General features: G+C 60.1%; 1 protein-coding gene across 1 annotated transcript in view; it reads right to left on the reverse strand.

The window, feature by feature from the left end:
• Positions 1-3,951: 3,951 nt before the first annotated feature.
• The window catches only part of NTSR1 (neurotensin receptor 1), a 45,979-nt gene continuing 35,238 nt past the window's right edge, over positions 3,952-14,692 (reverse strand). Inside the window, exons 2-4 of the mRNA XM_027086640.1 lie at positions 8,141-8,342; positions 5,305-5,395; positions 3,952-4,201 (exon numbers count right to left, since the gene is read on the reverse strand). Coding sequence (XP_026942441.1) covers positions 3,952-4,201; positions 5,305-5,395; positions 8,141-8,342 — 543 coding nt within the window. The remainder of the gene's footprint in view (positions 4,202-5,304; positions 5,396-8,140; positions 8,343-14,692) is intronic.

Raw genomic sequence — 14,692 nt, forward strand, 5'->3', positions numbered from 1 at the left:
GAGCTCACATTCCTTGAGGAGTGAAGAGGTGGGTGGGTAGACATGTAGGTGAGCCGGAAGTTCTGCAGCTGTGGCCGCACCGGAGCCCCGTGCAGGTGCTGGGAACTGGCTGGACGCGCGCGCCCACTTCCTCCCGGGCGTCCCTGGCTGTGGCAGGCGACTCCCTCGAAGTTTCCTTATAGCGTCACTGGGGTCCCCGGGGGTTCCGAGAGCAGGAGGAGGGGAGGTGGGATTGGGGGCCCAGACGGTCAGGAGGGCAGCGGCCAGGCAGTAGCCACCCCCACCACCAAGCTGGACCGCAGGCTGAGAACTGGTACCCTCAGAGCCGAGGAATGAGGCCTGGGGGCGGGAGGCAGCCCACGGCAGAAGTGCAGACTGGGCATGTGTGCGAGCACGTGTGTGCATGGTGCGGGTGCACGTGGGGGGGACCCTCCCGGTTGGAGGGGCAGCCGCTCGTGGCCCCTCGTCCTGCCTCTCCTAATTCCCCAGCTGGCTCTGAGCCTTCCCCTTGTCCCATTCTCTCCTTCATCACTTCAGCCTGGGTGGGGTTTCTGTGGTGTTCTGATAAAAATTGGAATTCAAATCCTAATTGTGGGAAGCAGTGGGGGGCAAGTGGGAGGCAGGAGGGGGTGGGGGGAGGGTGGGGGGGAGGAGTTGGATGGGGGGCAGCTATCCCGTTCTCAGGCCCCTGCAGCCAGCCACTGGCTGTTTTTTTTCTTTCTTCAAATGTATTTTAAAATGTATGGAATTCTCTCCCAAGCCCTCCTCCTGTTGCCTAGCGACAGCGACGGGGCCAGAGGTGTCTTCCTATAGGAGAGTGGATTCCTCCCTTGTCCCTGCGCTGGAACTCAGCAAACCCGCAGGAGGTGGGCAGGGGCTCGTCCAGAGCTCTGGCCCCAGGGGACAGTGGCATTGAGGTGCAGCTAGGGTGTGGGACAGCCTGCCATTGTCCTCAAGTGTCTCTCTCCGTGACTGGCCTGAACTTCACTGTTGGAGTTTCATTCCTTTGGCTATTCTTGTAAAATGTCATTGCCCCTACTGGAGCTTTTGCCAGTGAATCCCTTACCCTCAGAGTTGGTGGGAGTTCTGAGACTTCCCTGCTGATAAGGCGGGTGGGTCAAAAGCACAGAGGCCTTGAGCAGCCCTGTGCCAATTGGAATGGGGTGGCTTTGAGGCAGCCAGGCCTCGAGGGGCACCTGGCAGGTAAATGAATGAATGAAGGGGAGCGTGGGGAAGACCGCCGAGGAGACTCAAGCGGGGGGACAGAGTGCCTGCAATCTGGAAAGATGCTTTCCTTCTCGTCCCCCAGGCTGGGGGCCTCCGGGGATCCTGCTGCGGTGAGATAAAGGCAGAGCAGGGGAAGCGGAAAGGGGAGGCGGGGGCCCCCCCGCTGCAGAAGGTCCCGCTGCTGCCGGGAGGCTCCAGACAGGGCGGCTGTGTCTGAAGACAGGCTGAGTGCCCCTCCCTGGCCTGGCTCCCCACCTGCCGGCCCCCAGGGAGGAGCTGGTTTTTCCCTCGGTTCCCTGAGCTGGTCGGAAGGGCCGTGGAGACCAGGGGCAAACAGTCACAGGGCCCCACACCGCACTTCGTTGGGCCTCACCTGTGCCCAGGCCACAGATCAGGACCCTGAGGGACAGGGCGTCACCACACAGCCACTGTGGACCCAGGTCTCCCGACTCCGGGCTCTCAGAGACCAAGCGCATGTGTTTTCAGTAAAAGGGCCCAGTCGGGGGCCATCTGCCGTGTCAGTGACCCTCTCACGAATGAGCGAGCGAGCCAGCAGCTGCAGGCGGGCCCGCCGGCCCTTCCGCGTGGGAGTGCGTCACGGGTCCACAGCCTCCTTTATTCCCTTATTGAGGGAGTCGGAGGATGTACCTGTCACTGCAGGACATGTGGGGTGGTGGGGGTCCGCGCACACCACAGGGTTTCACCATCACTGTGCCCAGCCACGCGGGCACTTGGCTCTGAGAGCAGACACACGCGGCACACAGAGCTAGCCTCTGGGGCTCCACGGTGACGGGCCGGGAGCTGGGGCGGTCAGGAGGGGTGTCTGGCAGGGCATGGACATGGGGCCCCACCAACGTGGAGTGGGCAGACAGTAAAGTGGACTCGGGCTCAGCGGCAGACCCTGCCCGTCTGCCCGCAGCAGGGTCTGGGCAGTGGGCATCTCATCCCACGTCCACTCTGCCCCCACCTCAGGGGACCGTCCCTTCTGTCCGCTCCAGGGCCATCACATCCAGCCCTGGCCGAGAGGGTGGGATGACCACACCCACTTCTCAGATGGGGAACCCGGGGCTCGGGGGAATCATGGTGTGTCTGGGGCCCAGGGAGGGTCTGAGGACCTGTCACAAAGAGTCCAGGTCCTCCTTCTGAAGCCGACACCGGAGCCCAGACTCAGTCTTTGCTGAACTCTGATGCCCACTCGCTGAGCAGGGCTGGGGGCTGCACTGACCTCGGGCCCATCTGCTGGACTCCCGTGTCCCCTGCACCGGTGGCCACTGGGTCACAGGAGGGCTGCCTGGCCTGGGGACTAGCTGTGGGCCTGCCCCCAGGCCTGTTCTTAGTGAACAGCTTGGGGGAGGATTTTGTGGGGCTCAAGTGTATAATACCCCGATTCATAGCAGATCCCAGGTCTGAAGGGGCCGTGGATACTGCAGTATCTGACCGTCGTTTCTGAGCGTGGGGAGACCGAGTCCCGGCTAACTCCAGACCAGGAGCAGGTCACCTGATCCTGAGTCGGTGCTGCCCAGGCAGGCGGTCTGCCTGTCTGTCTGTTTGTCTGACTGTCTCCCTTCTGGGCAGATGTGCTTCCAGGCCCAGGGAGGACCTGCTTTAAGAGGCCTGCGCTTCGCTTCTGGGCCCCTGGCCACTCGTGGTCCCGGCTGGTCCAGGGCAGCTCCCCTGGGACCCGCCTTCCCCTGGCTCAGGGCACCTTCCTGGGGCCGGGCCATCCTGTCTGGAGACCAGATCCCAGAGTCCAAGGAGGCGCCTGCCTTTCTGGGCGCCCGAGCTGGGGCCAGGCCTGCCTGCTGGCCGTGACAAATGAGTCTGGGCCCCCGCCTGGCTGCCAGCCAGTGGGCCGCCTGTACCCAGGGCCCCTCCTCCATACCTGTGGCCCGGACCTCAGCGCTGGCCTCTTTCGGAGAGCTGGCCGGCTCCCCTCTGCCTTGCGGCGTCCACCCTGAAGCAGCTGGGAGCTGGGCCGCAGGAGCTGGACAGCGGGAGGGAGAGCGTGTGAGGACGTGCCTGTCCTGGGACCCACTGACCTGGCCTTGTGTCCACAGAGCCAGGATGGAGAACTGCGAGGCTAGCTGCCCTGTGGTGTCCCTGCAGAGCTTTGCCACCTTGGCCTGGGGAGGACAGGCGGTGGGGGGCTGCCAGGGCTGGGCGATGCCAGGCTGATCCCTTCATGGACCTCTTGTGACATCAAAGCTTCCTGGGATTCGCCCTTGGAAAGGCGGTGGGTCGGATGCCTGCTGCACAAGGGGCTGACCCGGTCCTGAGCTGCCCGGAGGCCCTCTTGGCGGTGCCGGGACAGAGGTGGTCCTGCCAACTGGGCTCCTCCCAGCGCCAGCTCTCGGGGTCAGCACCCTCCGGCCCCAACCTACCCCTTCATGTCTCTCTCGCTCAACATCCATTAGTCTGAGAACAAAAAGACCGCCTTTCACCCAACGCTAATTTCTCCTCATTAAAGGCTGTTTTGGATCTGGGAGAGGATCTGTCTCTCTTTCTGGCTTTGAAAGAGAAGGGGCGCTGGGGAGGGTGAGAGAGGAGAAGCCGAAAGGAAGTGCAGCCTCTGGGTGTGGGTGCTGGGTCCTGGGTCTCGGATGCCACGGAGCGGGCCCAGGGCCGACCCCCGTCCAGCTCGCAGGCGCTGCGCGGACAGGCGTGGAGGCCGAGTGGCAGCCCCTCTGTGACCCCTCCCGGCCCCCCGCCCGGCCCCGCCCGGGCCTAGTACAGCGTCTCCCGGGTGACATTGCTGGAGAAGGTGTGGCTTCCGGACACGCTGCTGGCCTTCCTCGAGAAGGCCAGCCTCCTCCTTCTGTGCCCCCACAGGGGACACAGGCAGGCCAGCGTGGACAGGAAGATCTGGCGGAAGTTGGCGGAGACGAGGTTGTACAGCACGGGGTTGATGGTGGAGCTGACGTAGAAGAGGGCGTTGGTCAGCATGTAGAAGTAGTGGTAGAAGTCATACAGGAACCTGGGGTGGGAGAGGACGCTCAGGCTGGCGGGCCAGACACAGCCCGCACGGGGCAGCCCGTGGCTGACGCGGGGGCCTGGGACAGTCATTGCAGACTACTTGGACATCTTTTGAAGTGGGGATATTTCACAATAAATTCCAGGGCTCTGGTTTCTCTTGAGAGGTTGGAAGTTCTGAGCACACTCCCGCCTGGCACCGGTCAGCTGAACTGCCGAGCTGAGCTGCAGCCGCCCACCCGAGGCCAGCTGTGCAGTCCCCCTCGGCCGCAGTCTCCACCTCTCCCTGCAGCCCAGCTGGCCTGCCCTTTCTTGTGCAGAATCCCAGCCCCTGCTCAGGGCTGCAGGACGTGGCCAGGGCCTGGCCTCAACGGAACAGCCAGGCCAGGAACCCCCTCTGCACCTCCCAGACAGCTGTGCACCTCATCTCGACTTGCTTGCCTCTGTGCACAGGGATCTCACCCCCTCATCTGGCAGCTCACTTCACTACCAGGCGGCCCTGAGTTTCAGAACCCCTTTACTTTGGGCTGTGTTCCATGCCCTGTACCTTCTCTTCATCCTTTCTAGATTTTCCCTCCCTAGTGGCTCCCCGACACTTGGAAGAGCCCACAACCCTGGGACCTGGCAGCCCCGCTACGTAGAGGAGCTCACGCAGCGAGGCTGAGGCTACCGTTGCGGGGAGGCCAGCTGGCGAGGCCGGCGTCCATACGTCGCAGTGCGGGTGTGATGCTCTCGGAGTCCCAGGGGTCCTCCTGGCAACTCCTCCAGGCTGGGGGTGGTCTGGGGGCCCCAACAGTCGCCATCACTCCTCCCACAGCCAGCAGCGCCAGCCCTTCCTGTCGCTCTCCAGACGCCCCCAAACCTGTCTTGTACTGACTGTTTTAGGACTTGCTTTCCTTTTACGAAGCAGCTTCCAGGGTGTCTGTCCCTCTACGGACTCTGCCTTCCCTGCCCTATCACAGCCGCACCTGAGGGCCTGTCGGGGGACGCTGACCCGCCCACCCTGAGCTGCCCCTCTCAGCGCCCCCAACCCCTACACTCAACTGTTTTGGGAAGCATGCCCCCAGCCCAAGCCTCACCCCTTCGGCCCCAGCCTCCCATACTCACGGGGTCCACTGCTCGTCCGAAATGTAGCAGAACATGAGGCGTCGCACATGGTAGGGCAGCCAGCAGACCACGAAGGCGATGACCACGGCACCTGAGACGTGGAGGGACGTGGGCCTCAGGGAGGTGGAGGGAGAGGTCCCGTGTTCGTGGACTGAAACAGCTAATAGTGTTAAGATGACAGTGCTGCCCAAAGTGACCTAGAGATTCAGTGGAATTTCTATGGAAATCCTGATGACATTTTTTGCAGAAATAGAAGAATTCATTGGGAATCTCAAGGGATGCTGGACAGACAAGACAATCTCGAGAAAGAAGAACAAAGCTGGAGGACTCACCCTTCCTGACTTCAAAACCTACCACAAAGCTACAGTCATCCAAACAGAGTGGTAATGGCATGAGGACAGACGTATAGACCCATGGACTAGAACAGAGGACCCAGAAATAAGCCCTCCCATATATAGTCAAATGACTTTCTACAGGGCGCCAAGATCAAAGGGAAAAGGGCTGTTTTTTCAACAAATGTTCTGGGAAAACTGGATCCCCACATGCAAAAGAATGAAGCTGTCCCCTTACCTCACACCATCTGAAAAAATTAACTCAAAATGGATCAAAGATCTAAACATAAAAGCTAAGGTAGAAAATTCTTTGAAGAAAATATAGGACAAAAATTTCACAACATTGAATTTGAAAAGACAACAAGGGAAAAAATAAATAATTTGGACTATATAAAAATAAATAACTGTGTATTAAAGGTCACAATTGACAGAGTGAAAAGGCAACCTACAGAACGGAAGAAAATATTTGCATCACATATCTGATAAGGGATTAATATCCTGGGCATATAGAAAACTCAACAACAAAAATCAAACAACCCAATACAAAAGCAGGCAGAGGACCTGAATAGACATTTCTCCAAAGAAGAGATACCAATGGCCGATAAGCACATGAAAAGATGCTTAACATCACTGATCACTGGGGGAATGCAAATCAAAACTACAATAGGATACCACCTCGTACCCAATAGGACTGCTCCTATAAAAGAAAAACACAGGAAAGAGGAATTTGGGGGAGGATAGGGAGAAACTGGAACATGTGTACCCTGTCGGTGGGAATGTACAATGGTACAGCCACTTTAGAAAGCAGTTTGGCTGTTTAAAAATATTTTTTAATTCAATAAATTAAAATTCTACTCCTGGGTTTATGCCCCCAAAGAACTGGAAGCAGGAGTTCAAACAGATACCAGTAGCTCATAGCAGCACTACTATTCAGAGTAGCTGAAATCAATGCATGACGGATAAACCAAATGCAGTCCATCCGTACAACAGAATATTATTCAGCCCTAAAAAGGAAGGACATTCTGACACAGGCTACAACATAGATGAACCTTGAAGACATTACACCATGTGAATAAACCAGTCACAAAAAACCCAAATACTGTGTGATTCCACCTAAAGGAGGTCCCTGGAGGAGTCAAATTCACAGAGACAGAAAGTAGAAGGTGGTTGTCAGGGGCTGGGGGAGGGGGTGGGGACTTGGTGTTTAATGGGAAGAGTTTCGGTCTTACAAGGTGGGAGGGTTGGTGGTGAGAGCCGCGCAGCAACATGGGCGTCTACGCGGCTGCTCAGCTGTGCGCTTAGAAACGGTCAAGATGGTAAAGTTTACGCCCTGTGGATTTCACCACAATGCAAAAGAAGGCACCCAACCGCTCGGGCAAACTTCGGGCCAAGTGTGCTGTCCCGGGGCAGAGAGAAGGGTGTTCCCCGAGAGGTGCGTCGTCTTCTTGGGGACCTGGGGGGATCTGTGGGAGGTCCTGGGTTTGGGATCCCCGCTCCAGGGCTGCTGCCCTCTGGGGGGCTTGCGGAGACCCTGGGCCGGGGAGGTCCCAACGGAGGCACTGCCTTCTGGCAGCAGGGGTTGGTGGCACTGGGCTGCTCCAGAAAGCCCGCCCGCACACAGCAGAAGCAAACGCTGCCGCCCTGGTCACCTGACCCGCGGCTGTGGGCGCTGAGCCGGCCCGGGGGCGAAGCACTCCCGAGTCACTCTCCCGTCGATCACGTGCTGTGGACGGATGCAGACGTCATGCTGTTTTGGAAATACTGGAGCAATAAATGATCCAAGTGAATTTTACCTGTCTCTTTTGACTGTTTAAAAAGGTGGTTACCGGACCATTGAACATCCCACGTGGGGCCTGCATCACGTTCCTTTTGGACAGAGCTGCGGGGACCTTTTCCTTCCAAGACCTGCAAAGGTGAGGGGCGGGCAGCCCGGGGCAGGGGGGAGATGGGGCATGGATCCTGGGGTGGTGGGAAGCACAGGGTAGGCACTCTGGGGGACCGGGGGGGCCGGGGCTGCCTCAGGAGAGCAGGGAGGGGCAGGTTGTTTTGAGGACCCCTCCTCATGAGGCACCTGCAGGCCCAGGCCAGGCCCGGGGACACACCGAGGGAGGATGGACCCTCACGTCCACCCCACACGATCCTTCAGGCCTTCAGGATTCCCTACGAGAATCTGTGCAGAGGGACTGCACCTCCGGCCTCTCCAGCTGGCACCCGACTGCCCGGCACGCATGGGGACCCCAACCCTGCGGCCCTGGCTTTGTGAGCAAACTGTCCGACTCAGCCGGTGCCAGGATGCTTGCTGAATCGGTGGATGTATGGATGGATGAGTGAGGGAGTCAAGAGAAGCCCCGACCCCAGGGGGAGCCGGCACTCTGAGCCTCGGCCCAGACGCGCTCCGTTCCCAGGGTCTCTAAACCTTCTGTTTGTGGTACCCAGCTCGCTGCTTTGCTGGCCCCTGGTGGCCGCCCGCCGCCCGCCCCTCGTAGGGCCCAGCGGTTACGTACGTAAGACCCGGACACCGTGGCGCAGGGCCTGGACCCGGCCGGGCTCGATGGACATGCTGAACGAGCTATGCTGGTCTCCGACTGTGCGCACCTGGCCCTGCTCGGCCGCCTGGCGGACCATCACGGTCAGCTTGTTGGCAATGATGGTGTTCAGGACGGAGATGGCCACCATGGGGAACACGAAAGACATGAAGGTGTTGATCTGCGAGAGGTGGAGAGGGGCAGCCTGTGAGGCTGGGGCAGGGGACGCGCCCTGGCACCCACCCCGCCCACCGGCCCAGGTGTAGGGGTTGGAGCGTGGGCGGCGCTTGGTCTGTCCGTTCCCAGACTGACTCTCCGCCTGCTCCCACAGCCCTGGCTTCCTGGGGGAGGTTTGCAGACTCTCTGTCAGCTTGGGGAGCCCTCAGCCTGTACACAGTGTGGAGTAAAACCCTGGGGCACCCCAGCTGCGGTGAGGGGCCGGGGCTCTGCGTTCCCGGGTCTGGACAAGGAAGCGGTCCCTCCTGACTTCTCTCCAGGATGGCTCACCCAGCGTCCCTCGTCCTGCACACGTACAGCTCACGTTAGGACACGAAGGGAAGACCCGCCCCCCGCCCCACTTCCTCTCAGCCCGTTGAAAAGCGCTTCTCGTTGGCAACTCCACCTTCCACGTTTCTCTGCCTCTGGGGAAACTGAGTCTCCGGGTGCCGAGGGGCTTTGCCAAAGTCACCAGCTCAGAGCGGCTGGACCTGGACTTGAGCTGGAGCCCAGCTCCTCAGTGACACCAGGCTGAGACCCACCTTCACGGGCACCTGCTCAGCCCGAGCAGCTGTGGCCTCCCTGAGCTGCCACTGGCGTTGCTGACAGGGACGCAAACCCGCCAGTGCACGTGTGTGGCCCTGAGCAGCGATGGGGAACGGGCCTCCCACCGAGCTGGTCCTGAATCCGCATCACCTCCCAGGGCCCCGGAGTAACAGCCTCTGGTGTAAAGCCGCGTTTGCCGCTGAGCACGGCCTTTGAGCACGCTGGTCCTCACGCCACGTTCCGATGCCCGAGCTTCTAAGTGTGAGCTCGCGAGCCCTTGTGAGGGGGGCGGTGCCTCTTCGCCATGCCCCCTACCCAACCGCCGCCGCCCTTAACGCTCACGTGAAGTTCAGAGTCACAGAGCAAACGGCTGCACCTGGAGAGACACCTGCACTGGCCCCACTGGGTTCCGGGGTCTGCACGGGGTGCCGGGCTCCAGGCTGCCCCCTCCACCTCCTAACTCGGGTGGGTCCCGAGGTATGCAGGGGGTGCCGGGCTCCAGGCTGCCCCCTCCACCTCCTAGCTCAGGTGGGTCCCGGGGTCTGCACGGGGTGCCGGGCTCCAGGCTGCCCCCTCCACCTCCTAACTCGGGTTTGTGCACAGCCCTGAGAGCAGAGCTGAGGGTCCCGCGTGGAGGTCTCCTCGATGGTAGACGAGGACTGTCTCAGCAGGGTAAGGACCGTCCAGCTCTGCCCTCCTAATGCGGCAGCGGCCAGCAGGAGGCCAAGAGGCGCTGGAGGCTCTAGAACGCCGACGGGTTCGCCTCCTGGGCCACCTGGATGTCAGACCTCTGTCCCGAGGGCAGCTCACACGGCCCTCTCTTCGGGGCATTGGCCGACGCCTCCGCAAGTCCTGCCCGCCCCACGGTGCTCCGGGTCCCGCTTGGGAGGACTGTAGGCATCCAGGAGATGGTGGCTGAGGTCACCTCTGGCTCCTTTTGAAAAAGACTCCCCTAAACTAGAGGACAAACACGTCAGACAGGGGCCGCATGGGCCCTCGGCAGGCGTCCTTTCCACACTAGCCAGCCCTTGCGCCCGTCACTAGTCACCCGCTGGGCGCTTGGGAGTGGCCTCCCCCGGGCACCCTCCGCTCCTGCGTCCACTGAGCTCAAGTGGGGTCTGGAGGTCCTCCCGCAGGACGATGACGGGCTGGTGCGGCCGAGGGGCAGCTCTGGGCCGGGGGCTGGGCTGGGGTGCAGGGGGATGCCGGGCCTGGGCCCAGGAGACAAACCAATTCCCGTGAGTCACCACAGCCGGGCATAATTTAAACAAAACAAATGTATTCAACACAGATTTTAAATGTCAAAACATTTGAAATACCATACTTTGATGAGCACAGACAGCAAAACAGCCACCTCTGGGGGCCGCGAGCGGGGGACCAGGGCCCAGGCCCCCAGCGGATCCCCCAGTTGGGAGAAGTCCAGGCCCTGATCCTGAGGTTCTGGAGTGGGGAGAGGGGCCCCGGCACTGCAGGCGCCCCCCAACAGAGGCCTGGGGACGAGGCTCGGGCCGGCGTGGGCTTCCGGAGGGGCGTGTCTTCTCTCGGCCTCCCCCGCCCCTCCAGCCTGGAGACTGAGACTGAACCTGGATTGTGGGGTACCAGGGCAACGCCTGGCTCTCGGGGTCGCCTTCTCTTGCCGAGGCCCACAGCATGGATGGGAGCTCAGCCTGTACCCCTTTCCTGCACTCCACCCCAACTTCTGGGAACAGGGGAGCAGCCCACTCCCGGCAACAAGCAAAGAGAAGGGAGTCTGCTAAGCCCTGTGCAAGATGTCCAGGAACCACTGCAAGTGTAGCCACAGGAAGGACAGAGGGGAAGGAGGGGCAACCGGGGCCCTTCCAGACAGAGACATGCGGACGTGGAGGGATGCGCCTCGTCTATGCATTTGTCCCAATAAAATGTGAGAGCACCTGGGGATAGACAGCCTGCCTCTCAAATTCAAATGGAAAAAAAGATAATCTAAGAGTAGCCAGGAAAGTTCTGGAAAGGAAGGTGACAGGTCAGTAGGGGACGGGAGGCCTCACCCACTGTGGGAGGGCACTAAAAAGAGATTGCAGGAGAAGAGTTTGGCGCGAATAACTCAGGGGAGCAGGAGAGAGGCCAGGAGCGGTTCCCCATGAGGCCAACGTGGCCTGTGGCAAAGGCAGCGCCGGAACCAGTGGGAGGAGGTGGGTGACGGGCTGCAGAGCTGGGGGCTGGATGCTCAGGGCCTGCTGCTTCCACTGTCCCTTCCCAGGACCTCCGTCCGCTTCTCTGGAAACGCCCACCCTGCTCCATTCCTGGCCAGTGGGCACATTCCAAGAGGCCCGGGTGAGCCCTCATTGGACACACACAGGCCGCACGTTCACCTCTCCACCAATCACGTTTGTCCTATGAGAACCAGCCCCAGGCCTGCTGTTCAGAAGAGAGAGCCCATCTTTGTGGGGGGCCTGCTGAGCCGGAAACTGCTTTTGTGCCCATTGGTTCTGTTCTCCCACCTTGTGTGGGGGACCTGCCTAAGAACGGGCCCTCACAGGTGAAAGGAGAGCATTTGTAATTTTGTGAGGGACAGAGAGTGAAATGGTTAAGCAGTAAAAAGAAAGTGGAACAGGACACAGGTCTGTCTGGGAGGAAGGGCTGCCCCCGACCTGCCTGCAAACAGGTGCGGGGCACCAATGGAATGCGCGTAGCCTGGCCCGCAGTCACGGGGTCCTCATGCCTCTGCCTCCTCCTTCGAGGCTGTCGTCCTGTCCACCCTTCCTCTGAGGGGCAACAGCTCGTCTCGTACCGGCCTGTTTCTGATCCCACTGTGTTTAGGTAAAGAGACAGCCCCTGGACTCCGGGGCTTCATGGCTCAACGCCAGCCTGCGGTGAGTGGGAAGGTGCAAAATACCGCTCAGGGACTTCCCTGGTGGCGCAGTGGTTAATAATCCACCTGCCAATTCAGAGGACACAGGTTCGAGCCCTGGTCCGGGAAGATCCCACATGCCACGGAGCAGCTAAGCCCATGTGCCACAAGTATTGAGCCTGCGCTCTAGAGCCCACGAGCCACAACTACTGAGCCCACGTGCCACAACTACTGAAGCCCATGAGCCACAACTACTGAGCCCACGTGCCACAACTACTGAAGCCCATGAGCCACAACTACTGAGCCCACGTGCCACAACTACTGAAGCCCATGAGCCACAACTACTGAAGCCCACGTGCCACAACTACTGAAGCCTGCGTGCCTAGAGCCCGTGCTCCGCAACCAGAGAAGCCACCGCACTGAGAAGCCCGCACACTGCAACAAAGAGTAGACCCCCCCACTCGCCACAACTAGAGAAAAGCCTGCGTGCAGCAACAGAGACCCACCACAGCCAAAAAAAAAAAATATCTCTCAGGGTGTTTGCAAAACTCAGCAGCTTGTACAACAGCGTCTGAGGGGAGAGGCAGAGAGAAGGGGCTTCCTGTCAAACCCTCCAATGTAGATGGCCTCGCTGGCCTGGCAGGGGCCACCCCCAGCAGACGACCAGTCCAGCCAGGCCCAGGCTTCAGGGACCGCCTCCTCCTAACCTCCTCACCCAGCAAACGCTGAAAGTCCCCTCCCTCTCGGCCACCACCAAGGGCAGGACAATGATGCAAGTCACTCCAGAGTCCCTGTTTGTCACTGTCACTCAGCACAGCCCTGCTCGAAAAGCAAAAACCCAGAACAAGTTCCATGCCCACCCACTCGGGCTGGTTGATAAGTTATGACGCGTCCACACCACAGGGTGCTGTAGACACTGAGCATGACCGACAGGGAGGGCCAAGGTCACGGTTTAGTGAGAAGAGCAAACACAGAGCAGTTGGTGCCTCCGTAAAGTAAGGAGCCGCCTCGACGCCCAGGATTGCTCCCTGGAGAGAAGCCTGACAGAGGCTGACCCAGGCTGACTCAGGGAAGGGCAGGGAGCTGGGGGGCTCTGGGCACGCCCTCTTGACCTCAAAGCACCTGAGTGGAATGAATGTCTGTCCTGTGACAGGTGCCCGGGCCCCTGCTCCCACAGTGACACGAGAACAACACACCCCACCTTGCCGCCCTGGGATGGGCGTGTTGGAGGGGGAGGGCACCAGATCTCAGGGCATCCACCCTTGCTTCACAGGCGGGACACCAGGGCTGGGAGGGCAGAAACTGTCCTTCAAGGTGACACAGCCCAGAATCTCCCGGGCTGACATTGTCCGAGTAACTCTGCCCTCCAACATCCCTCATCTCACGAGCACCCAGACCCTCCGGACGCTGCTGGGATCCCACCCAGGAGGGCACACGCGGTCCACGGCAGACAAGCATCTGGGAAAGAAGACAGACGAGCGTCGAGGGCCCGCTGCTCTGTGGGTCAGAGCCCTGACCGCAGGCCTGAGTGTCTGAGGAGAAGCCCAGCGTGTGCCTTTAGGGGAGGGACCCCGAGCCTCCCCAAGAGCTGCCTGCATTGCTGAGGCCCCAAGTGAGTCATCTTAGGGCCTGAAAAGCCACCTCGGGTTGGGGAGGGGCTCCACGGACTGCGTGCAGCTCCGGCTTAGCTAGGCCACTCGGGCCACTAGTCCCGGCCCCTCACAGTGCGGTCCCACCCGCCGTTAGGTGGCTGCAGTGCCAGATTTTGGCTCAGTATAAAGGACTTCCGCTTTCTGGTTGATACACACTCTTTAGCTAACACTTTTTTTTTTTAAAACAAATTTATTTTTGGCTGCATTGGGTCTTTGTTGCTGTGCGTGGGCTTTCTCTAGTTGTGGTGCGCAGGCTTCTCATTGCAGTGGCTTCTCTTGTTGTGGAGCATGGGCTCTAGGTGCGCGGGCTTCAGTAGTTGTGGCACTTGGGCTTAGTTGTGGCATGTGGGCTCAGTAGTTGTGGCTCACGGGCTCCAGAGCGCAGGCTCAGTAGTTGTGGCGCATGGGCTTAGCTGCTCCGCGGCATGTGGGATCTTCCCGGTCCAGGGCTCGAACCCATGTCCCCTGCATTGGCAGGCGGACTCAACCACTGCGCCACCAGGGAAGGCCCCCTTTAGCTAACTCTTAACAGAGTGCTTTCCATGAGCCAGACCCATGTTCAGTGACTTTCATGTGTCACCCTGTGGAATAGGCACATAGAAGCTGTTGGTGCTCTCACTTTATAGAAGAAAAAGCCCAGACGCAGTCTGACCCACAGCCCAGTGCTCGCTTCCGTGTCCTGGGGCCTGTGACACGCAGAGAGCAGAGAGCAGACGAACGGAGAACCCCCTGGTCGTGGGAAAGTGTCGGGGGACCTCACTTCGGTGGATGCATGCCCCACCCCCAGCTTCCCAGAGAGGACACTTTGGGTAACTGCAAAAATTTGACAACAACTTCTAGTCCAAAGGCCACAACTCCATGGTGATCTCTCAGGACTGAACATCTGTCCATTACTCTCTCCTTTCTTTTTTTTTTTTTTGTGGTATGCGGGCCTCTCACTGTTGTGGCCTCTCCCGTTGCAGAGCACAGGTTCCGGACGCGCAGGCTCAGCGGCCATGGCTCACGGGCCCAGCCGCTCTGCGGCATGTGGGATCTTCCCAGACCAGGGCACGAACCCGTGTCCCCTGCATCAGCAGGCGGAGTCCCAACCACTGCGCCACCAGGGAAGCCCTCTCCTTTCTTTGATCTCCCTTCCGCTCCACGCTGGTCCCCGTGCTCCTCTTCAGGTTTGGAGTTTCTGGGAGACGACTGACCAGAGTCACCAGCGACTTAGAGTGGAGACAATGCCCGTGCCCCAGGGAGACTTAGGGTTCAGGACCATGGACAGAGCCCATCGCTGCGGAGGGGCTG

Source organism: Aethalodelphis obliquidens, unplaced genomic scaffold (assembly GCF_003676395.1).
Source record: "Aethalodelphis obliquidens isolate GAN/ISIS:26980383/991018 unplaced genomic scaffold, ASM367639v1 scaffold57, whole genome shotgun sequence".
In the NCBI taxonomy this organism is placed as follows: domain Eukaryota; kingdom Metazoa; phylum Chordata; class Mammalia; order Artiodactyla; family Delphinidae; genus Aethalodelphis; species Aethalodelphis obliquidens.